Consider the following 26,353-nt stretch of genomic DNA (forward strand, 5'->3'; position numbering starts at 1 on the left):
AAGTGGAGCAGCGCGTGTGAGTTGCCCATCCAGCATCAGCTGGCAGGCAGAGAGATAGGGACGGGCAGATCCCTTGACGCTTATTGCTGTTTTCGCCAGTTTCTCAGCTTACGAGGTGTTCCTTGCTTCTGAGGCATTCCAGCTTATTCTGCCTGGCAACAGTGGTAGCCAACTTGGCGGTTTTGCGCGCTTTCGCCTCATTGGATGCCTGGTTGGCATGCGGCGGATGCGTGCACAGTGGGGGCCATTTTGAATGACCCTTTCGCCGTGTGGGCTCATTTCGACCTGCGAGCCACCTCGTCAGGCAGCGGTTGCGATTTGGCGCGAACGGAGCCAGGAGAGTGCAAATTGCCCAGAGCTACCCCTCAGCCACAAATACCTACAGGAAGCGTGGTCCTAGTCTGGGGCGCCAGCTAGGCCTGCCCTTTACCCTCTACAAGGCTGCGACATCGGAGTGTGGTGGGGAGGAGGATTCTGACCTCTCGGCGGCCCTTCCTCCCTTGAAGAGTCTGCGGACACGCTTGAGCCATCAGGCCAACGTCAGGTGCCCTAGTACTACGCACAGCGTGTCAGCCATCTAATTCAGTTGGCAGGCAACCGAGGCTGCAACATCGTGACCTCTTGCTCCGGTTTGCAGGGCAGCATGGCTGATGACAGTGTGAGGCCTCTGGAGGAGCAGGCAGGGTCCTCCAGCAGGCGTAGTAGGGTTGATCCTAACCCTATTGGGGGGAAAGGTGGTAAGGGTGCCTGTAAGAAGCCCTCCCCAAGTCCCTCTGAACCCAGTGATAAAGGCAAGCAGGGCCCTCGCCACCATAAACAGGCGGAGGGCTCAGGACTTCAGCTCCAAGGGAGGCCTCCCTCAGAACAGGCCAGGAATTCTCCTGAGGAGCCTTCTGTCAGGGATGTGGGTGGAGACTCCCCTTCTATCAGGGACAGTGGCTCTCCATCTCTGGATCGAGAATCTTCCAGGGACCCATCCCCTGATACATCCTGGGGATACCCTGACTCACCAAGCTCATTTCTCAGGGAGGAACTGGGACCCTTTCAGAGCATGTTGCCCGCAGATGAGGAGTGTATCACTGGCAAACGCAAGGACCTTGATCTCCCCAGTAGGCATCGCCCCAGGGAGGACAAGGGCTCAGCTCTGTCCACAGAGATGAGAGAAGTCATTTCCATCGCCATTTCCCAGGGCATAGCTGAGGGCATAAAGCTTAAAGGTTCTAGCAAGTTCAAGCCTTCCAAATCCAAGCAGCCTAGCTCAGCCTCTACCTCTGAAGACCAGGCCTCCCCGGATGCCTCTGCTTCCTCGGAGGAATCCTCCTCCTCATAGAAGAAGGCCGAGGGTTTTGTTCTCTTGGAGGATGAAGACCTTTCCCCCGACTAGCCGGCCTTCACTGGCCTCTTCAAACCAACACTATTCAAATCTATTCTTCACAAGGCCAGGGTGGCCACTGAATTGGGATCTAGCACCAAACCTGACTCCGCCCAGGCCTCTTCCTCTAAGGATCACAAACAGGATCTGTTTAAGGAACCTTCTTCCACACGAGAATCCATCCCTGTTCCAGATCTCTTTTTGGACATGATCCAGAGGCAAGGGGTCCAACTTGGTACCTTAACCAACCCCAGCGGGGGGGATAAATCTCTCTATTCACTTGAAGATAAAATGGAGGAGGTCTTGAAACTGCCTGAGGTGGAGGCCCCAGTAATGTCTTTGACTCGAATTCTAATTTGCCTGCGGACCTTCTTGAAGGTCTCAAGGCCGAGGATAAAAGATAGAAGAAAACATGCCACAAAACACACATGGCAGCTGCCTGGACCATCAAGGCATCCACCTCAGCGTCTTTCTTCACCAGAGCATCACTGCTCTGGCTGAGGCAGTTGCGGTCCAAACCGCCCACCAGAAAGTCAAAATGGTGCCATGATCTCACAAAAATCATTACCACCATTGAGTATTCAGCAGAAAAAAGAATTCTTTTAAAAAAAAAATATTCAGCAGATGCTTCGCTCAATGCAGCGAAGTTTGCTTCCAGGGCCCTAGCCTCCAACATGACATCTAGACGCCTCCTGTGGCTGCGCCACTGGCAGGCTGATATGAAGGCCAAGTGGAAGCTTGCTTCCGCTCCCTTCAAGGGAGGACACTTATTTGGGGACGCCCTGGGTAAGTTCATTATAGAAACTAAAGACAAGCAGTGTCTTTTTTAGTTAGTGGTGAAGCCCTGCCTCCCCTGACTGCACGTCCCTGGTGTGTGTGAGTGTAAGTTTACTATAAGTCTGGAGACACAATAGATATTTAAGCCTGTAGTGTAAATAAAAAAGAAATTCATTATTTTTAAAATCGGTTTATTGAGCTATGATTAACAATTATCAAATAACAATATCTAATGTCTAAGATTAATACAGAAAAAATATATAAAAATACAGACTAAAATTGGTAGTTTTAGTCACTCTGCACGTACAAATTCTCCATATGTATGAAATATCATATTGTACTTTATTGCTATAAAGTCCATCCAATTTTGGTAGAATTTTCCTTCCTGCTTCATTATTTCAACTGATTTTTTTCTAATGTAGCTATTGAAAAGGTTTTGTAATCCACTTTGTTTCAATAGTTGGAGTTTTCTAATGTTGGACAAAAAAAACCAGGTTTTTTTGGAGGGGAGGGGGTTATACTCTGAAAAATACAGTACTTACCTTTTAAAGATCTCTGCAGCAATACACAGTCTTCTCCGAGGAAGCAGAACAGATTGATTCATTGCAGGCCATGTGGCTTTATTCCGGAAGTGGCTACCATTTTCCAGATAACCACAATTCAATGCAGCCACTTGGAAAAAGGCAGCAATTTCTGGAATTTTGCTGCACAGCAGTACAACAAAATGATTTGTTCTGAATCCCTAAGCCAAGCTTTAGAGATCTTTGAAATTTAAGTGGAAAGGAATGGGAAGCAGGCCCAAGGCCAGCAGGGATTCAGTGGGGAAGATGGGGGGCGGGGGTTGAGATAGCCAGAGGCAAGTTACAAGAACAAATGACATTGAGGGCATTGCAATGGACATAACTTCAAGACTGGGTAGTAAACAGGTTTTGTGGAATCTGCCTTAACTTCTGTAAATGGTATAAGCCTAACTCTCGGGAACAATGAATTCTTTTTTTACAAAAAATATAACATTTTATTAGATTATAAAATAAAATACAAAAGCAAATAATAGTACACAGTGGAAAGAGGAAAGAAAGGGGGGAGTATTGACTTCCAACTTCCTCTATTGCGGTAGAATAAAGCATTAACATCAAACCTTAACTTTTTATTTTTCCAAAATAGAATAAACTAGCCATTTCAACAACAAATCTAATCAGTAAAACCCAAAATCAAAATTTCATTTTTTTTCCACCTTACAGACAAAGTCCAGAAGCTGTTTCCATGTAATAACAAAGTACTTATATTCTTTTCTTCGATTTAAACGGTCAATTTAGCCATCTCTGCCAACTCCATCAGCTGCGAAAGCCGTTCGTCCATGGTGGGAATTGGAGTGTCCTTCTCTTTTTGAGCATAAGTAGTCTTGCTGCTGTCAACATATATAAAATCAAAGTTCCCACAAAAATTTCCAAGTTTTTCCTCTATTAAACCGAAAAGAAAAGCTTCTGGTTTCATCTTTATCTTCGTTTTAGGAATTTTCTGTATTAAAATATGAATTCAATTCCAATATTTCTTTGCTTTATCACACTAAAAAAGATAAAAGACCCCTTTACTTTTACATGTCCAACATTCATTTGAAATACTTTTATATATTCTAGATAACTTACCTAGTGTTAAATACCAATGATAAATCATCTTATAAAAATTTTCTTTTCAGTTATAGTTTAGTATGAATTTTAAACCTTTCACCCACATATTCTCCCATTGTTCAAATGTCACATTATATCCAAAGTTCCTTGTCCACTAAATAATACAATGTTTTACATGTTCAAGGTTAGAAAACCTTGTTTTATATTTATTCCAATCTCTTAATATGCCATGTCTGGCAAAGTGATTATTGAAATTAACCTTAACTTTAACTTTGTCATACCATATAGATAACTGTGCCATCCAAATCTTAATTCATGGCCCTCTAAATCAAGTAGGCTCTTGTTATGGAGCATTACCCCCTATTTTAATCAGACCAGACAGTATGCATGAAAATACAATTTCAAATCTGGTAAACCCAAACCCTCTCTTTCCTTAGCATCTTGTAATAGCTTGTGTCTAATTCTTGATTTTTTATATTGCCATATAAACTTGGAAATGTCCCTCTGCCATTGTTTAAACCAGTGGTTCTCAACCTTCCCAATGCCGCAACTCTTTAATACAGTTCTTCATGTTGTGGTAAAATTATTTTCATTGCTACTTCAAAACTGTAATTATGCTACTGTTATGAATTGTAATGTAAATATCTGATATGCAGGATGTATTTTCATTATTACAAATTGAACATACAGTGGGAGGAAAAAGTATTTAGTCAGCTACCAATTGTGCAAGTTCTCCCACTTAAGAAAATGAGAGAGGCCTGTAATTGACATCATAGGTATGATCAAGTATGAGAGACAAGATGAGAAAAAATATCCAGACAATCACATTGTCTGATTTGGAAAGAATTTATTTGCAAATTATGGTGGAAAATAAGTATTTGGTCACCTACAAACAAGCAAGATTTCTGGCTCTCACAGACCTGTAACTTTTTCTTTAAGAGGCTCCTCTGTCCTCCACTCATTACCTGTATTAATGGCACCTGTTTGAACTTATTAGCAGTATAAAAGACACTTGTCCACAACTTCAAACAGTCACACTCCAAACTTCACTATGGTGAAGACCAAAGAGCTGTCGAAGGACACCAAATACCTGCACCAGGCTGGGAAGACAGAATCTGCAATAGACAAGCAGTTTGGTATGAAGAAATCAACTGTGGGAGTAATAATGAGAAAATGGAAGACATACAAGACAATCTCCCTCGATCTGGGGCTCCACGCAATATCTCACCCCGTGGGGTCAAAATGATCACAAGAACAAAAAAATCTCAGAAGCACACGGGGGGGGACCTAGTGAATGACCTGCAGAGAGCTCGGACCAACGTAACAAAAGCTACCATCAATAACACACTACGCCGCCAGAGACTCAGATCCTGCAGTGCCAGACGTGTCCCCCTGCTTAAGCCAGTACATGTCCAGGCCCGTCTGAAGTTTGCTAGAGACCATTTGGATGATCCAGAAGAGGATTGGGAGAATGTCATATAGTCAGATGAAACCAAAGTAGAACTGTTTGGTAGAAACACAACTCGTCGTGTTTGGAAGAGAGAGAATGCTGAGTTGCATCCAAAGAACACCATACCTACTGTGAAGCACGGGGGTGGCAACATCATGCTTTGGGGCTGTTTCTCTGCAAAGGGACCAGGACAACTGATCCGTGTACAGGAAAGAATGAATGGGGCCATGTATCGTGAGATTTTGAGTGCAAACCTCCTTCCATCAGCAAGGGCATTGAAGATGAAATGTGGCTGGGTCTTTCAGCAGGACAATGATCCCAAACACACTGCCCGGGCAACAAAGGAGTGGTTTCGTAAGAAGCATTTCAAGGTCCTGGAGTGACCTAGCCAGTCTCCAGATCTCAACCCCATAGAAAACCTTTGGAGGGAGTTGAAAGTCCCTGTTGCCCAGCGACAGCGCCAAAACATCCGAGATCTGCATGGAGGAATGGGCCAACATACCAGCAACAATATGTACCAACCTTGTGAAGATTTACAGAAAACGTTTGACCAACAAAGGATATATAACAAAGTATTGAGATGAACTTTTGAAATACTTATTTTCTACCATAATTTGCAAATAAATTCTTTCCAAATCAGACAATGTGATTGTCTGGATTTGTTTTCTCATTTTGTATCTCATAGTTGATGTCTATCTATGATGTCAATTACAGGCCTCTCTTATCTTTTTAAGTGGGAGAACTTGCACAATTGGTGGCTGACTAAATACTTTTTTGCCCCACTGTAATTAAAGCATAGTGATTAATCACAAGAAGAATATGGAATTATATATTGTGAAATGGTTTGCTAATGAAAATAATATATATAATGTAATACAATCTCTTACCTTGTTACAAAAAGTCCATGAAACATTTCAGTTGGTAACAAAATAAAAATAAAACGGAGAAGAAAGACAATTAAAAAAATGGATCAAGGAGAAATACAGTACTAGGTTGGATATCCCTCCTATTTTTCATCTTGTCCTGCGGTTCTTTATGATTTATCAATTGTTGGTTGTAACTAATGATTGTAACTATTATTATGACCTATGACCTATTACTTGCTGTTTATATGTACACTGTAATTTGGTGCACTGGAGACAAATTCCTTGTGTGTCTTATCACACTTCACCAATAAACATTTCTATTTCATTATATTCCTATTTCATTATATTCTATCCTATCCTATCCTATTCCTATTTCATTCCTATTCCTATTTCATTCCTATTCCCATTCCCATTCCCATTCCATTTTCCTATTCCCATTCTCATTCCATTCCACTCCTTTTTCCTATTCCATTCCATTCTATTCTAAGCATGGAAGCTTAAAATTTAAAACTAAAAAGATGTAGTGCTTTATTTTTTTTTTCAAAGTGGCTGCTGAAGATATTTTGGGGTGGCTACCTTTTTCCCCTCCGCCCCTAAACTCCTGGAATCGCTCTCAAGTTTTCCAATCACCCATTCATTCATAGATATCGTGGGAAGGAGACGAAGGCGGGTCTCCTTGTGAATGGACAGAAGTTTTTACAGAAAAGGGAAAACCCTAACATCTGGAGCCAGCTGCTGCAGAGCGTAAACTTCCGAGTCTCTGAGGAGGCGGAAGGGACATTGTCACCATCCTTCCCACCTCGGTTCTTAGCTCCTTTTTCCCAGCGTCCCCTCCTCTCCCGAACTCAGCCAGGCCACCTCTCAGGGTGCTGCTTCGCTGGCGCTCAGGCGCTCCATTCTCCCCCCTCCCCTCATCAAGCACAGTGTCTGATCCGCCCACCGGTGCCTCTCGTGTTGCAATTGGCTGGGCACCGGTTCTCCTCGCGCCGCTGCTCCTGTCAGATAGTCCCACCCTTTCGCAAGGCAATGCCTGCCCCCGCCGCTCCCCTGGTTCCAAATACTGGCACGCAGGTGTCTCGGTTCCTAAGACCATCAAAAATATGTCTTTTCCAATAGTGTTAGGCAACCCCTATGAAAGGGTCGTTTGACCCCCCAAAGGGGTCACAACCCACAGCTTGAGAACCACTGATTTAAACAGATTATCAGTTACAAGTATAAGTAATGTCTGGAACAGAAAGAGCATCTTTGGTAAAACATTCATTTTAACTACAGAGATGCTATCCAATAGTAATAAATGCAGTTTGTCCCATCTTTGTAAATCCTTTTTAATATCAATCCAAAGAGGCACATAATTATTTTGAAACAATTTTATGTTTGTGTTTCTCAACATAACCCCCAAGTATTTCATCTTTTTCTCAACCTTAAAACCCGTTTTTTTAGTCAATGTATCACTATCCTGAGATGACATATTCTTAATCAACTATCAACTTGGAAAGCGTTTCCATGACTATTATAAAGTTGACATGAAAAAGGGAGGGAAAATTCCATGCATACCTTCAACCAGAGTTGAATCTCAGATTTCTACAGCAGGTGTGTGAGGCGCAAAAGTTCACAGCCTGCTGCAGCACCTTGTTGGTGGATATGAATTATGACAAAGACTGAGGGGATGGGAGACATGGGGGTAAAGTTCAGACACCATTAACCAGAGTCAGATTCGGCTCTGCAGAAGAACATGCCAAAATGTTGCTCCTAATAAATGACTGGATTTCTTTTGAACTTTGTCTCGAGGCTCGTATATTAATTTTAGAAACTTCACAGAGAGTCAAATCTGACTTTTAAAATCTATCAAGATTTCCAGGTTTCCTGAACCCTGGCTCTCCAATCACTTCCTGATGCTTGGAGGGAAAATCAGGCAACCATGGCAGAAGAGAGCCTGATTGCAGCTAGAGGAATGCGGCCAGCTCCAGACATCAAAGCTCCAGACATCCAAGTGACAATGCCGTTCCCAGCGGCAGAAGCAAGAAAGGATGAGTACTGGTGGAAATTAGCCCCTAAGGCAGCTGAAGTTGAGTTCCCTTATCCCAATTCCCAGATAAAGGGAAGGGTCTCGAGCGAGCTGGCAAGGGTGAACTGGATGTGGGACTGGGCACAAGCCAGGCTCCCAAAGCCCCAGATGGAATCCCTGGGGAGTGCAATAAAGCAACTGAGGGAGGATTTTGACCAGACCACCCTTCATGATGAGGGACCATCATGCCACCCAAAAGAGAGGGGAGGGACATTGATCCTGTTGAAGGGAGGAGACGCAGACTGGAGCGCAGCCCCCCTCCTCCACCCAATAGAAGGAGCCCAGAACTGCAATTAGTGCCTCTCCCATGCAGCAAGCAGGCTGCCCAGGGCGGGCAACCCCCTACCTCTCTCCGAACTAGAGATGAGGAAGATGGTGCAAGCATATAAACAGAAGGTTGGAGGAGTAGAGCTGAATGACCCACCCCAATTCAGGGGAAAGTTTGATGGGGACTCAGACCAGCTAGCTCTATTCCTTGATTCAGCTGATCAAGGAACCTAGATGCATATAGACCTAGAACGCTACGGGCACCTCTACCCATCCCCCAGAGTCAGAGGTGAATACCATTGAAGAGGGACTAGAGGAAGAAGCAAAGGAATGGTTAGCAGCCCTCTACAAGAGGAGGAGGAAGAGGACCCATATGTGGAAGAGGAACTCAGCAATCTAAAGCAGAGGGGCCGCCCCATCAAAGAGTACATCCATTAATTTAGGAGGGTCATTGGAAGACTACCCCCTTACCAGAGTGGCTGCTGGTGCATTTTTTCAGAACAAGCCTGGACAAGCAAATTGCCCAGATAACCACATACCGCAACATCCCAAATCGACTCTCTGAGTGGTTCCAAGTAGCAACAAAAGTCGACAGCGGGCTGTGCGCCAACAACATGAGAAAGCAACCAGACACGAAAAAGAGAGGTCAACCTGACCTGAAACCTCACAACCAACGGGGAACCACACCACCACAGCAGGCCCTGAGACCAGCCCTCCCTCAAAGTCCTCTGAGATGCTACAGATGTGGGGGGAATGGCCCATATGGCATCTGCATGCTCAACCCCAGCCTGGAAACTAAGGCCAGACCCACCACCCAGGGCACAACCAGAACAAGGCCCCAAATGGGTCACCAACATGTTCCGGAAAGCCCTCCAGACTGCAGATGGCCCTTCCCCCTCAGGCAGAAGAGGTGGAACCCCAGATAACAATGACCAGTTGCCTGAATCCTGTGACAGTGAGGATGAGGGAGAAAACGACCCAATGGTGAGTGAACCAATTCACACTTTCCTTTTTCCAATATGCCTCACAGCCCCAAAAATAGGAAACCAGGGGGATTTTCAAGGCTTAATTGACTCAGACTAGACTAGCTGCTTGATCAACCTAACCACAGTCCTGAAATGGGAACAGAGCAAAAAGACTGGCCCACCCAATCCGGTTCAAACAGGTCGGCGGGTCCCTAATGGGGGGAGGTTATGCCACCCACCTAACTCAACCAGTGAGACTAGAGCTAGCAGATCACTGGGAAGTAATTGGGTTCATAATAGCCCCCAAAATGACAGACACAGTCATACTGGGGCTTTCCTGGCAAGACAAGTGGGGACCGACCATCTGGTGGCAAGGGGATATCTGCAGACTTAGGATATCAAGAGTCCCCCAACCCCTCCCACACCAGCAAGCAGAAACACCACCTGCACAGGAAACCCTCAAAAACAACAACTGGCAACCACATCCAACAAAACCCCAGAGGCTGAACTAATTCCGAGGGAATATCAGGACCTTGCAGAAATATTCAGTGAGGCCAAGTGCGATGTTCTGTCTCCCCACTGTGAGAAAGACTGTGCCATCAAAATCATCCCGGGGCAAAACTACCCAAGCCCAAACTGTATGCCATGATGCCGTGGGAAATGCAAGAGATGCACAAAAACATAGAAAAAAACCTAGCAAGGTGGTTCATTGAGCCACCCAAGCACCAGTCCTCTTCAAAGAAAAAAAAGATTAGCTTCTGCGCATGCCCAAGATGGTGTACTGTCGCATTTGAGGAGAGCTTCGGAGAGATGATTGTCCTTTCGGGAGCTTGCAAGGGTACCTTATCCCATTGTTGGTTCCAGGTCTAGCTATGAGAACTTTCTGGGACCTCAGGAATACCCTTGAGCTGCGATTTACTGCTTCATAGCCGGAACATCGTGAGTGAAAGGGGGCGGTTGGCAGTGAGAGGAGAATTAAGAGCGTCGGCTGCTGCTGGTGTGGGTGCAGTCAGCGGTGGTGGCGGGATGCCCAGCTTGGGATTTTTGCAGCCGGCGTGAATGTGCTCAGCAGCAACTTCCCGCTACCCCCTTGAATACAGCTGGCAGGGGTGTGGTCGTCGGAACGCCCAGCCTGGGGTCTCCGAAGCTGGCGTGGGTGTGCTCAGCGGCAGGGCAGTGGGTCGCCCGGCTTGGGATCTCTGCAGCCGGTGTGGGTGTGCCCAGCATCAGCTTCCCGCTACCCCCCTTGAACACTGTCGGCTTCCCCCCCATGGACATGTCATCTCCTCATTCCATCTCCCTGTGATATCATCCCATTTGGTTGATTCCTCTCCTCTATGCTATACTGCAACAGAACTTTATTCCCTTCAGGAACTCCCCCGTTCCCGGGGATGGCCTTCTTGCCTATCAAGACACTTCCTTAATGATGGATCTTGGGATCCCAAGAGGTGGCATGTGAAGAAGAGACTTCTTAGGGATTTTTAAATCAAATTTTAAGAGGGGGCAGGGGGGTTGATACAGATTGCTCAGTCAGGCTTGTGGGGGAGTCTGCCAGGGCACAGGCCAGAGCTAACTAATGGGCGCGGGTCGGGAGTGCTGGGAAGGGTTGGAATTCCAGGGGAGACATTAAGCCATTCCATTGGGGGTTCACCATCTCTACTGTTTGTGGGAGAGGCAAATATGGTGGGGGCCGAGGGCCAAATTATGTTCAGGGAACGCAGGTCCGCTGTTTAAGAGCGATCGCGCGTTCCGACCCTCATCACCCTTCTCACACCCCTGGGTGCTCGCGATTACAGGACCCTGGTCTCCGGCTGGTGTCACTTAATGCCAGGTCCATGGTACATAAGACTCCCCTTATTTACGACCTCATACAAGAGGGTAGAGCAGACCTGGCGTGCATTACGGAGACCTGGTTGGGCCATGAGGGGGGTGTTCCCCTTAGTGAATTATGCCCACTAGGCTTCCAGGCGTTTCACCAGCCGAGAGCCCAGGGCAGGGGCGGGGGGGTGGTGGCAGTGGTTATTAGGGAAAGTCTCAGACTTCAGGAGCTCACTGTGCCTCAGATAGGCGGGTGTGAGTCCCTTTTTGTGAAATGGGACCTTGGAGTTCAGGTGGGCCTTTTTGTTACATACCTGTCTCCCTGTTATGTTTCATCGGCCCTGCCGGAGCTACGTTTCATCGGCCCTGCCGGAGCTGCTTAATGTCTTAGCTGGATTGGCAGTTGATTTCCCCAGGTTTATGATCCTGGGGGAGTTCAATCTGCCTTCCATTGGTGAGACATCCGAGTCAGCTTGGGAGTTCATGGCTTCCATGACGGCTATGGACCTAACTCAGTTAATTCAAGACCCCACCCATAATGGGGGACACACACTTGACCTGATTTTTGTCTCTGGGCAGTGGATGAATGATCTAGATTTAGGGGATATTTCTATCCAACCCTTGTCATCGTTGGATCATTTCCTCATCAGGCTTGACTTCCATACTGCTACCCCTCACCGCAGGGAGGCAGAACCGACTATGGTTCCACCCCAGGCGCCTGATGGACCCTGAAAGGTTCCTGATGGAGCTTGGGACTTTTCCTGAATCCCTTGCTCACAAATCGACCACAGCCCTAATGGAAGCCTGGGATAGGGCGGCCACTGTGGCTTTGGATCATGTTGTGCCTTTGCGGCCTCTGACCCAATGTCGATCCCGGATAGCTCCCTGGTTTACCAAGGAGCTCCAGGAGATGAAACGCCGGAAAAGACGCCTAGAGAGTGGTTGGAAGGCCAGCCGGTGCGAATCTGATCGAACACTAGTAAGAATTCATATTAAATCCTACTTTGTGGCGATAAAAGTGGCAAAATGGCAACATTTTTCTGCTCTTATTGCGTTCGCAGATAACTGCCCAGCATACCTGTTTAGGGTGACCTGCTCCTTACTTAACCAAGGAGCTGGGAAAGACCTCTTGCAGGGTAGGGCTGAAGAATTTGTTCAGTATCTGCAGGATAAAATCGCTCAGTTCTCCTGTGTGCTGCTCTGGGAATCCAATCATGGGTTAACTTTGTCCATTAGCCTAGAGATTGAGTATGTAAATTTTGACCACGCCTCCTCTGACTGGACCGGGTCAGTTTTTTTACTCAGTCCAGCCTAATGAGATGCATCTCAATTTTCTCTCTAGACTCATCGACAAATGTAATCTTCTAATTGGATTCAACAGTTGCACATTGCGATTTGAAGTGCTTTATTCCATGCAGAGGTGGAGGCGGCAGTTCGCTGCCAGCCCAGACCCTCCCAGCCGTTGGTTACGTTGCCAGAGATTGGAGACCGCTTGGTCCATTGGCTCGTAAGCCGAGACAGCGGGGGCGTTCCACGAGCGGATTCGGAACCCTTTTTTTTTCCTCGCTGGCTGTTGGGGGTGCCCTGGGCTGGTGCGCCGCCCTGCGCCGTTCTTTCACGCCGGAAGCAACCCGCTTAGGCAGCGCGGTTCACCCAGGCTTCATTCTTTGCCTCGTTTCCCTTGGAGGATCTGCGACCAGCTGCGCCGCCGTGCTCGCGGCTTGCAGGATCCCGGGCAATCGGTTGGTTCTTTGTGGATTTGAAATTTGCGCCCTCCAGGACGGTCGCCATTTTGGACCGGGCTCTGCACACGCGCAGCAATCGCCCGGGGGAGGCGGGGCTGCGTATTTCGCGCCCAGGCATCAGCGCCGCCTCAATGGCCTCCTCTCTCCCTCACGACTTGCTGAGTCAGTGAGGAGGTTGTTTTCTGTGCAGTCGCTGTTCTCACGTGGCGCCTTGTACGGTGGAGCAGTTTTCGGCATTCATTCTATACACGAGGTTGAGCCTTTCCAAATATCTCTTCTATTTACAATGGCAGATCAATCGGTGCCCAGAGGTACTATAGAGCCCGTTTCTGAGCCCTGTTCCCCTGGCGAGGGGGGGGGCTAGCCCAAGGCCCGGCAGGGCCACTACTAGGGCTTCCAGCCATAGGCCTCGGGCCTCCTCTGCTGTTAGGGATAAATCCCATAAGCACAAGGACAAAACTAAGGCGTCAGCTAAGGCATCTGGAGCGCCCAGTAATTCTCCCCCAGTGCTGATTCCGCAGTGTGTTTCCCCAGCGCAGCCTACAGTGCAGGGTTGGTCTCCTGACGTGCAATTGCCCAGGGCGCCCATTACCACGGAGGGGGGTTTGAGGGCCCAATCCCCTCCTCCCTTTTCCGAGCTAGGTGTGGCTTCGGCCCGTTCGCCTCCACGTGCAGAGCCTTCTGCTACTTTTACCCCTACTGCTGCAGGCCTCAGGCCTATGGAAGGCCAGGATTTGGGCCTTCCTCCCGATTTATACCACATGATCTCTGCAGCTATTTCTAGGGGGGTGGATGCGGAGCTGCTTCATAGAGCCCAGCCCCCTAGAGGCACTGCGGCCCAGGCAGGGCCTGATCCCCAGCCGGGGCAGGGGGATTCCTCTGTTCTCCAGACAGACCCACCTTCGCCTTTACCCTCCGTCTATAGCGAGGAGTCGGCATTAGTGGAGGAAGGTGAAGTTATTGACAGAGAATTTTCCGATGATGTGGACTTGCCCCTGGACCAACATACTGCCCCTGGTTTATTTCGTCATTCTCTCTTTAAATCATTACTGTATAAGGCTAAAGCCACCACCCACATGAGGGAGGCAGCCTCTAAGGACAGCACTGCTGTAGGGTTAGATCAGGGGTGGGTTTCTCGCCCCGTTCCAACCGGATCGGTTGGAACGAGGCCGGCGGCGTCCTCGCGCACGCACGCGGCGCACGCGTGCACACACGCGGCGCGCGCATGCGTACTAGCGTCTGCGCGATGCTCCAGCTGCTCCTGGAGGATCGCGCAGGCGCTGTATGCATTCTGCGCATGCGTGGAAAGCGCAGAATTTGTAAAAACCGGGTAAGGAGCGGGCGCGGGTGTGCAGACGCGCGCGGGGGGGGGCTTCACCGTTCCCGGAAGTTACTTACTTCTGGGTTCGGCGACCAACCGGATCGCAGGGACCGGTGCGAACCGGTCGAAACCCACCCCTGGGTTAGATGCTACTGAGCGACTATTCGCTGAACAAGTGGCTTTGCAGGATGTTATTCCCTCACCCAAGCTGTTTCTAGATCTGATTCAAAAGCAGTGGGATCAACCGACTGCGGTTGACCCACCCAGCAATGGGGATAGGAAAGTGTACACCTCTACTCCTGAATTGGAAGCTCTTCTCAAGTTTCCCACAGTTGATGCTCCTATTGCTGTCCTCACCTCTCCAGCATTAATTCCATCCGAAATTTCGGAGGATCTGAAGGCAGAGGACCGTAAGGCCAAGACAGTTATTCGTAAGACTCATCAGGCTGCGGCCTGGGCCTTACGCTCGGCTACAGCAGCGTCCTTCTTTAATAGGACTTCCTTGGTCTGGCTTAAGCAATTGCAGAGTAGGCTTGTGCCAGAGGAAGCGTGCCTTCACCAGGATATTACCAAATTGATGGCAGCTTTGGAGTTTTCTGCAGATGCCACCCTTAGTGCAGCCAAGTTCGCCTCTCGGGCCGTAGTCTCTAATGTGGCATCCCGGCGTTTGCTGTGGCTCCGCCATTGGCAGGCTGATGTCAAGTCCAAGTGGCACCTTGCAGCCACACCCTTCAAGGGTGGTGCCTTGTTTGGGTCGGTGTTGGATCCCATCCTCATTGAGACCAGGGATAAGTGTAAGGTTCTTCCTTCCACTGGGGGCTGTGCCCATAGGAGGCAACAGCCTTACAATAGACGACAGCCCTTTCGGGCTGGGGACTCCGGATTTGCTCCTGCTCCCCACTACAACAGGGTTTTCTCCCAGTCACAGGATCGCGGCCAGGATCGCGCGGCCACCAGAGATAGGGGTCGCCAGCAGAATCAGGTGCAGTCCCAGACTAGGAGGCCATTTCGTGGAGCCGGAAACCGGTCCTTTTGGAGGTACCGGTGACTCGCAGGGGGAGGAAACCATAGGGGGGCGTCTCCTGGCCTTCGCCCTCCAGTGGGCGGAGATCACATCCGATGCCTGGGCCCTTCAGGTCGTGAGGCTGGGCCTCACTCTAGAATTTCTCTCCATTCCCCCGAGGCGGTTCATCAAGTGCCCCGTACCCAGGTGCCCGACAAAACGGCGCCTCATGGACGCCGAAATACATCACCTTCTCACCATCAGGGCGGTGGAGCAGGTACCAAGGGGTCAGGAAGGCCTAGGATTCTATTTCATCTTGTTCCTTGTGCCCAAGAGCGCGGGGGAATGGCGGGCCATCCTAGATTTGAAAAGGCTCAATCGGTACATCAAATATCAAAAATTCAAAATGCAATCTCTCAAAAGCATATTGGCCTCCACCCGCCAATGCGACATGATGACATCAGTCAATATCAAGGAGGCATACCTCCACGTGCCCATACTCCAGCACATCAGCGTTTCCTACGCTTCCAGTTCAATGGCCGTCACTTTCAATACCGGGCCTTCCCCTTTGGCCTCTCATCAGCCCCGCGCACGTTCACGAAACTCCTGGCAGTTGTAGCGGCATCACTTCGCTCGGTTCCAATACGGGTGAATTGTTATTTGGATGACATCTTAGTCCTGTCTTCGTCCCGGAACCAGGCCCTACAAGGTCTGCAGATCATGATGGACTCGCTGCGCAGTCACGAGTTCGTTCTCAACCTTCCCAAGAGCTACCTGCAGCTAACCACGTCGCTGCTTCACCTGGGGACCATCATCGACTCAGTGTCTTGCAAAGTCTCTCTCTCTCCGGAGAGGCGGCACAGCATCCAGCGCCTGGCAACTCAAGTTCTGTCTCAGAGGCTTTTGCCGTTAGCAACGCTGTCCAAGTTACTGGGAAAGATGATCTCTTGCATCAACATGGTTCCCTGGGCCAGGTTCCATGCACGCCCACTTCAGTGGTTTTTGCTCCCCTTCCAGAGGGCACACACCAGCCACACCAGCACACACCAGCTATCAGACCAAGGTTCAGCTCCCACACAAGCCTCTCATATCCCTTTGTTGGTGGACATCCTCCAAGCTCCTGCAGGGGTGCCCTTTCAAGGAGCCGGACCGCATCCAAATTACAACGGATGCTCAGGGGCGCTGGTCGAATCAGGAACTGTCGAACAGTTGGCTAGAACTGCGGGCCATCCACCTAGCACTCCTGGAGTTTCGGGACATTGTATCACACAATCACGTGTTGGTCTTAACCGACAATGTGGCCTCCAAGGCCCATGTCAACCGCCAAGGGGGCACCCACTCCAGGGCCCTGATGCTGAAGGCGGAGAAGTTACATCACTGTGCGGAGGCCAGGCTTTTGTCAATCCGGGTGGAGCACATCTCGGGTGTGACCAACACTCAGGCAGACTGGCTGAGCAGAGCCACGGTGGATCAAGTGGAGTGGCAACTCCACCCCAATCTCTTCCGGGAACTCTCTCGCCGGTTCGGCTGTCCCAAGGTGGACCTGTTTATGCAACCACACAACACACAACTCCCAAGGTTTTACGCCAGATACCAGGCTCCCGGAGTGGAGAGGGTGGATGCTCTATGCAGTCCTTGGCCGGCCGGCCTCCTTTATGCCTTTTCCCCTCCCCCGATTCTTCTGTTGGTCATCCAGAAGATCCTGACAGAGCAGGCGGAGGTGCTGTTGGTTGCCCCAATGTGGTCCAGACGTCCCTGGTACACAGACCTCGTGCACCTGTCAGTTTCACGGCCGTGGAGGATTCCGGACGACCAGATCCAGCTCAACCAAGGGGCTCTCATCCATCCGAACTCCCAGCTCCTGCAGTTAGCCGTGTGGCACGTGAGCGGGCTATTCTGACAGACCTTCACTATTCAAGTCAAGTGATCGACACTATCCAGGCGGTCCATCCACTACACGTATTTACGAGGCCACCTGGCAGGCCTTCTGTAGGTGGTGCCGCCAAACTGGGGCTGACCTCATCAAGGCTTCAGTGCCACAGGTCTTGGATTTTTACAATCAGGACTTAATAAGGGCCTCACGCCCAACATGCTCCGTCGGCAAGTCACAGCATTATCCACGGTGGTGGGAGACGGTCAAGGCCGTTCCTTGTCCCAGCACTCACGGGTCAAGGCTTTCCTGAAGGGTGCGATGAACTTGAGGCCTCTGACAGTCCACCATTATCCTACCTGACTTGACCTTGGTTCTCAGGGCACTCACTTCTGCCCGTTTTGAGCCTATCCAATCCATCAGCCTTTGGCTGCTGATGCTTAAAACCGTGTTCCTGGTGGCCATTACATCGGCCAGGAGGGTTTCGGAATTGACTGCACTCTCTGTGCGGGCTGACCTCTGCATTTTCCATCCTAACAGAGTAGTCCTCCATTTGGATCCTTCCTTCCTTCCGAAGGTCAACTCGTTCCACAGGGCTCAGGAGCTCATCCTTCCAGACTTTTGCCCGCATCCTTCCCAACCCCAAGAGCACCAGTGGCACCATTTGGATGTTCGTAGAACCCTCCGACGTTATGTTAAGCGCATGGCCTCGTTCAGAAGATCGGAGACATTATTTGTTTCCTTCCAGCCATCGTCCATAGGGCAGAAGGTGTCCTCCCACACCATCAGCCGATGGTTGAAGGCATGCATCACTCTGGCGTACAATAGTCACTCCCGGCCGGTTCCCAGATGTATCACTCCTCATTCTACCAGAAGTGCGGCTACCACAGCGGCCTGGGCTACACAAGCCTCGGTGGAGGAGATCTGCAGGGCAGCTACTTGGTCGTCGCCCTCACCTTTTATTAGACACTACAAGGTTGACGTATACGCCTCGGCTGAGGCCTCCTTTGGGCGGAGAGTGTTGCAAAGGGTTCTTTCTTCTGCGGAGGATCCTGACCAGCCTAGCTCTCGCCCTGGGACTTAATTGCTTTGACATGTCCCATGATTGGATTCCCAGAGCAGCACACAGGAGAACAACCATTGACTTACCTGAACGGTCCTTCTATGTGTGCTGTGAGGGGAATCCAAACCCGCCCGCAGTTTCGGCTGGCCAGGGCTCCACCTTGACTATGACTCTGTGACTAACTTTGCATTTTTCCCTGACTGGACATTTCTGGACGTGACTTTGAGTTCTTGTTTGGCCAAGGCCATGAGTGACATTGAGGCCCCTCCTTAAGAAGCCTTCCCTGGACCCAGCTTCTTTAGCCAACTATCATCCGGCCTCCAACCTTCGCTTTGTAGCAAAGGTTGTCAAGATTGTGGTAGCACGTCAGCTTCCCCATACCCTGGATGAAGCTGTCTACCTGGATCCGTTTCAGTCGGGTTTCAGGCCCGGATACAGCACAGAGACGGCATTGGTTGCGTTGGTCGATGATCTCTGGTGGGCCTGGGAGAGGGGCTGCTCGTGGTCCTATTAGACCTCTCAGTGGCTTTCGATAGCCATGTGGGATATATAACTTTGATGTCTAACTAGAGATAGCCATGGGAATGTGTGCTGTATTGGCTCCCAGGACAGAAGAGTTAAGGAAGCATCTTCACACTTGTGTATTGGTCAGAATCTGCATTCAGACGAAGGGGAGGGGTCATTATCAGCTTAATCCCATTTGCATGGCCTAAAGGTTTTCAAATGCTGCTTTGCTTCTAATGGTTTCCATCCTGCTTGATTAAAGGTTCCTTTTGAAATAATCCGTTTCAAGAGTCTTTACTTTCTCAAGTTAGGAGAGAAGCCATTACATAATTACCACCTTACAATAATACCTTTAATATCATCAAACAACATCTACTTATTACAGGTTCTTGGGAAGGACTCAGTGGATAAAAATGGCTGACTGTGCAATGAACCATAATAATAATACTATAATACAACTAACTATTCTGGTTCAGTTACTTAATGACCAGAAGCTATTATGTAGAAAATAGTTATGTCCACATATAAAAGTTTTTCTACTGATGTAATTGTTTGAGGGTTTTTAAAATAAAATCGCAGAGTTTGATTAGTGACTCATTTATTAACTTTTTTATACATATGGTACTTTGTTTGCTATGATAATTTACTTACTTTCATTTTCAAAAAAATATTTTAGGGCCAATTATTACCATGTTTGAGACAGTTCTTTTTTTCAAAAAGAAAATATGAATTAAGATAAAGCTGCACAGGTGTTAGAGGTCTCTATCATTATACTTTTTTCCAAGAATGTCTGTAAATTTTAATGTTGAAAAACCTCTAGGTTCATTTATAATGTGTATTTTGGTGCAGATACTGTAGCAGCAGCTAGAAATGCTAATGTCATTTCTACATAATGACAGGATTTTTCAAAAATTGAAAATTGATTCCTTCTACTCCACCTTCTTGTATATTGTGGGGAGAAGAGAGAGAATGAGTGAATAATGTGCTCTTACCACATTTAAAATTGTCTCAACAGGATTCTTTAGCTGCAGAAATTGAAGGATCAATGCGAAAAGAACTGCATCTGGATGATACTGACTCAAGGTATGACCAATATATTATAATACTTTGTAGAAAAGCTGTATTTAACACTAATAATCAGTAACCTTTGTGTACATGTAAAAATGTTTAGACAATCCACTGTAATGATCTTTTAAAAATTTCAGTTCTTTAATTATTAAATAAGAAAATGTTGGGAGCATTGGAAGGTTTTTCCAATACAGGTATTGCAAGTGGACAGTAGCTTTTTATTTAAGGAGGGATTTGGTGGGAAGATATTAGAACTTGCTGTAATCCAACCAGAACACAAGTAAATAATTCAGCAGGATTCATTTATATAAGTAAAATTCTTTATAAACAATACCATATAGCAGAAGCCAGAACCAGAACTCAGAATACGGAAGTACAAAATCACTGCTCATAGAAGCAATATAATACAGAGGCACACACACAGGGAGGGTGGGAGGGAGGGAGGGAGGGAGGGAGGGAGGGAGGGAGGGAGGGAGGGAGAGAGAGAGAGAGAGAGAGAGAGAGAGAGAGAGAGATCAGTGAAGCTATGAACCATCTGGATCACCAAATAGTCTCCATTGGCTGACTTGTTGTTAATGCGTATCGCAGCTCATAATTACAATGACAGAAGAAACAATACTTCTCAATTAAAATATAAAAATAACCTCTTTGAGAATACCACATTTTGAAATGTATCAGGAAAATATCATTAAAATTATATATATACGTATACATGGAAGAAAGGCAATATATACGTGGAAGAAATCAAATCATCAATAAAATATGAAAGCTGGTAGTCAGAATATAGGGGAGAGATGTAAATAGTTCAGTACATTAATCTATGTGGCAGCTTACCATAATTATTAGATTTTTTCCCATTCAGTCATATTAATCTATATTCTAGCATAATACTTATGAAGGATCTTACATAGCATACATAAATTTCCTGATCCTTATCATTAACTATTGTTAAACTACATTTAAGTGACAGTTTAACTTAAATTCTCACAAATCAGTCTTAATTTTGTCCAAAGCCAATAAGAATTATCATATTGTCAGTAATTTTAATATTTTTAGTATAAACTTGTTTACTAGGCTTGTAATACTTTGTTTTAGGACAGCTAATCAGATGACATAACTATTTCTACAGAATGGGAGGAAATATATTAATACTATATTTTATTATGATCCTCTAACCAGACTTATTTTGCAGAAGTGTGGCATCCCATGTTCACTTGTAGGAACTTCTGGTTCTGTTCTTGTTTTCTGTTGGAAGAGAAGGGTCTTCTCTTCCAATAGTCTGAAAACTATTGCTAGTCAAGTTGGGATATTATCTAGGCAAGAAGACAGGTCAATTATATTAAAAACAGGCAGCATTTATGAAGAAGATACTGCTATATGCCCTTCCCTTTTCCATACATATAAATAATTTTAATTATAAATAAACTTTAATTTATAATTAAAGAATTTATAATTATTTAATTATAAAGAATTATAAAATCTTTCTTCAGTGTTCAGATGTAACATACCTATTTTTCTCAAAGACTGTTTTTAAAATATAAAAGCATTATTGAAGGAATCCTGCTGATTTTTCTTCACTAGTTGTTGCTGATTATAAGGGGCAGTGCTCATCTCCATTTCAAGGGCTACGAGCCAGTTCTGTTCAAAGACATTTGTGCCGTGATGTGGCCAGTATGATGCCAAAAAGCATTGTTAATTATGATACAATATAATTGTTTAAAAATTTAAACCAGGCTGTCATAATATGCTGCCCTTTAGATATATTCATGGAATTAGCTGATGAAGGCTTGTTTACATATTTATTATAATGTGGTTTATATATTATTTGTAAGAATACTAATCATGTGTGTTTTGGCAGCCATCACAAGAGAGTGTTTGACACTGTACGAAACATCAATCAGGTAGTAAAGCAGAGATCCCTAACTCCATCTCCAATGAACATCCCAGGATCTAACCAGTCTTCCACAATGAATTCAATCATTTCTAGCTGTGTCAGCACACCACGATCTAGTTTCTATGGAGGAGATGTTTCCAGTATTGAGCTAGACAATAAGATGAATAGTATCATCCTAGAAACTGAATCCACTGAATCTAGGTTAGTAATGCATGGCTAATTTTTAACTGTATTCTCTTAGGAAAAACAGTTTTGCCCTATGATTTTCTTCCATTTTCCTCACCTTCTGCTATTATACGGCATTCATTGGTTAGATCAGTTCACTAGACAAAATTATTTCTATATTTAGAAGAAATCTAATTTTAATTCAAGCTGTTCTTATCTTTTTTATATTGTTGTAATTTAAGATTAGTTATGTTTATTTTAAATTATCAGATACTTTAAAAATGTAGACCTATTTTCTTCCTTAACTGTATTTGTCTTACAGATCATCAGAGTAATGTATTCCAAGCAAATAATTCTATTTGCTGATATGAAATTAACTTTAATAATTAAATTTTAATTTTATTCAAGTAATTGATTTTTAATTAACAATCACATTGCATTTTCCTAGCATGAAGATTGTTTGAATCAGTTTGTGGATTTGGAATTTTCCTGAGACATTAAATTATAACTTCCATAGTGATTTCATTATCAATTAAACAAAGCATCATATTTGAAGTACTGCTTGATTAATTAATCCTTATATGAAGTTTCTGTTTCCCTACAATGCTGTAGAGTGGGAGCGGTTTGGTTAGTATTGTTTAAATAGCTGATTTTAAATAAGAAGCTTCAGTTGTTGCCTAGATGCCTTGTTATCACAAACCTTTCAATAAAAGCTCCTTTTGGAACAACTGCCATTTCAAGAGTCCTGCTTTCTTGGGAAGATTGGAGAGGTAAGATCTTACATTAGGCAAGAACTGCAAATTGGTCAACCTGGAGAAGTAACAGGATGAGTACATCGAAGAGTTTCGTGATTTGACTTGCCACATAGATTGACCAGAGGAAGTACTCATGAGTTGGTTCAAAGATGGCTTAAATGATTACCTGTACAATGCCTGCATTGCCCATGGAGCCCTAGTTCGCCTTGCACAGTTGGTGTGTCTTGCTGAGGAAGTGGAAATCAACCAAGCTTGAAACTAGTACCACACAAACCGTTCCTGGAGGAGATTCCTGCTGGAAAGAAGAAGGGAGGAAACCAAACCTCACTCTGCCCCCCATGCTCAGCCGCCTGCTACCATTGCGGGAAGGAGGTCACTGCGCAAATGAGTGCCATGTGAGAATGTCCGCCCGAAAGGGAGAGAAGCAGCCTGGAGGGAAACCCTCAAAGCCACTACCACATTCCAAAGAAATCACCCAGAAGACCCACGTGGTTGTTGAGTTTCTACCAGAATCAATTATGGTGTGAGGAACTCTGACCTCTCCAGTGGAGGAACCCAGTCAGTCAGAGAGCAACTACGAAGACCTTCTGGTGTGGTGGGGCTGTTGAACCCTTTACAATCCCTGTAGAACTGTTAATTCCAGTAATGGAGAAAAGTGAGACATAAGGCATTGCTAGATTTGGGGTGCATGAGAAACCTAACAAGCCCAACTCTGGTCAGGGATTTGGCATTCAACTATGACCACTAAAAGCCCCAATCTTGTTCTAGGGGGTAACCTGGCCACGTTTACCACTGATCCATTCAAACTAACAATGGTAAATCACTGGGCCCTAGTTCTGGGGCTAACCTGGTTAAAGAAGTGGAACCCCCTTGATGGACTGGAAAGAAGGGACCCTCCCCTAATGATGAATTAATTCAGAACGAGGAATCCCACCAGACTGAAATACTGCAGAGTAAGGAGGTAGTTGTGGCTGTGGCAAAAGACCCTTACCAGGCATTCCTAGGGAATAGCGGTATCTGATGGATGTTTTCAACAAAGCAGCCTCAAATGAACTCTCCCCCCCCCCCCCATAGGTCTACGGATTGTGCCAACGAGATTTTACTGGGGGTCAAACAACTAAGCCATACCTTACACTATGACTCCCTGGGAACTGGATGAATTGTGGCAATTCATAGATAAAAACCGTGGGTTCATCGAACCGGTGAGACCCAAGGTTCTATTTCGGGAGAAGGACAGCTTGTTATGTTTTATGTGTTGATTATAGGAATTTAAATGTTATTTGCAAAGAAAATCTTTATCCTCTACTCTTAATGAAGGACATACTGGCTCATCTGGCAAAGGGGATATTTTTTTCTAAACTAGACTTGCAGGAGGCTTATTACTGGATCAGGATCCGAGAAGGGGACAAATGGAAAACTGTGTTTATTATCCACTAGAATATTTTAAGTTTAAGGTTTTGCCATTTCGGCTCCAAGGGGCTCCCACTGTTTTCATGCAGCTAATTAATGAGGTGCTGCATTAGCCCTTCTTTAAAGGAGTTTTGATATCCTAGGGGAGATAATCTCTCACCAGGGGGTGCAAATGGACCCCACAAAAGTCAGAGCAGTCCTTGAGTGGGAAACCTCGCATACTCACAAACAATTGCACAGCTTCCTGGGGTTTGCTAATATTTATAGACAGTTTATCCCCTCTTTTGCCCAAATAGCATTGCTGATTACAAATCTGTTAAAAACCAAGAGGGTAGATAAACCAAAACCTAGCCAACCACTGAATTGGACTGCCAAGCGGCATTTGAAAAACTGAAAAAACTCTTTTCAGCTAAACCTCTATTAAAACACCCAGACCCAGAAAAGCCGTTTGTAATTCAGGCCGAGGCCAGTGATGTAGCAGTCGATGCTGTTTTACTCCAAAAGAATGAAGAAGGCAAATTATAACTGTGTGCCTACACCTCTAGGAAGTTAACTGAAACTGAACAGAAATGGGCAATATGGGAAAGGGAGGCTTTTTCAGTCAGGTGGACACTCCTAACTTGGAGACATTTCTTGGAAGGAAGTAAAATGCCTTTCCAAGTGTGGACTAACCACAAGAACTTGGAAGCACTCAAAACCCCACAGAAAATGTCTCCAAAACAAGTCCAGTGGGCACAGTACTTTCAACGCTTTCATTTCACTTTGAAGTATTTACCTGGAGGCAAAAACTTTGTGGCAGATGCCTTGTCTAGACTACCGCAATATAACAGCATCAAGGCGGAAGTAATTATGTCCATGCTCCAAGCCTCCTAATTAGCAGCTAAGGTGAAGAAGGACCCCTCCACCTTAGACAATGCCACCATCACAGATTTCAAAAAAGCCTTAGAAATGGATGAGGGGTTTAGTGCTAATAAACATACTTGCATAATAAACGTGGGGTTAGCTTGGGTGGAAAATAAGCTGTATATCCCAGCTAGGGAAAGGCTGAGAACTATACAAGCTCCAAATTAGCTGGTCACTTTGGTTTTGTAAAAACATTACATTTACTGAAATGACAATTCTGGTGGCCTCATTAAAAAAGGGCATAGAAAGTTATGTAGAAGCTGCCCCATTTGCGCTGCCGCTAAACGCAGGCAAGGGAAAACCTCCGGTCTTCTGCAGCTGGTGGCCAATCCCTCATATTTCCACATGTGGTGGACATGTCCAAAAGCAAAAAATACTGGACTAAAATGCACACCTGGCTAGAAAAAATGATAAAGGAACATATAGATTTAAAACTGGAAATATTTCTGTTGGGCATCATACCAAACAAATTCAGTAAAAGGAATGCATATTTAGTAATATATGTGTTAACAACAGCCAAAATCATGTTCGCACAATATTGGAAGGGCAAGAAGATTACCCACAGAAAAGATAATAACAAAAATTTTAGAATGTGCAGAAATGAATAAACTAACAGTTGAAATAAAAGAAAACGAAGACACTGAATATTTTGAGGTGTGGGATGTGTTTTATCAGTGATTAAATAAGAGAAACAAGAGTTGAAACTTCTAAAACTACAAGAGAAAATTAATTTTATTATTACAGTTGATTACTATAACTTATTAATTTTGATTAATTCTGAATAGTATTCATAATTAATATGTATTAACATTATGAGGGGGAAACACTTTTATTATGAGATTACTATTAGAGGACACTATTATTATTCTATGATGAATATTATTCAAAAGAATTGTAACCAGACAACACAGTCTGTATGGATTTTGAACATATTGCTCTTTCTATTTATATTAATAAAAATATGTAGAATAGACAACATCACTACCAGATGGATTCGTAGCTGGCTGACAAACTATATTCAAATAGTAGTCTTTAATGGTACTACATCCACATGGAAAGAAGTAAGCAGTGAGGTACCACAAGGCTCCATCTTAGGCCCAGAACTCTTCAATATCTTTATAAATGACTTAGATGAGGGAATAGAATGGGAACTCATCAAATTTGCAGATGATACTAAACTGGCAAGAATAGCCAACACTCCAGGAGACAAACTCAGAATCCAAAAAGATCTTGACAAACTTGAACAATGCACCCTATCCAACAAAATAAATTTTAATGTGGGAAAAAACAAAGCTTTACATTTAGGCAGGAAAAATCAAAGGTATAAATACAGATGAGGCAAAAAAGGCCAAAAAAAGCTACTACAATCCTGGGTTATATAAATAGAGGCATAGAATCAAGATCATGTGAAATATTTGTGCCGCTTTACAAAACCTAAGTTAAG

General features: G+C 45.7%; 1 protein-coding gene across 2 annotated transcripts in view; it reads left to right on the top strand.

The window, feature by feature from the left end:
• TRAK1 (trafficking kinesin protein 1) overlaps nt 1–26,353 on the top strand; it is a 110,472-nt gene that overhangs the window by 50,220 nt on the left and 33,899 nt on the right. For both annotated transcript variants that reach the window (XM_032237536.1, XM_032237537.1), the window contains exons 9-10: nt 19,730–19,797; nt 21,641–21,877. In XM_032237536.1, coding sequence (XP_032093427.1) covers nt 19,730–19,797; nt 21,641–21,877 — 305 coding nt within the window. The remainder of the gene's footprint in view (nt 1–19,729; nt 19,798–21,640; nt 21,878–26,353) is intronic.

The sequence above is a fragment of the Thamnophis elegans genome, chromosome Z (genome assembly GCF_009769535.1).
Source record: "Thamnophis elegans isolate rThaEle1 chromosome Z, rThaEle1.pri, whole genome shotgun sequence".
NCBI classification, from domain to species: Eukaryota; Metazoa; Chordata; class Lepidosauria; order Squamata; family Colubridae; genus Thamnophis; species Thamnophis elegans.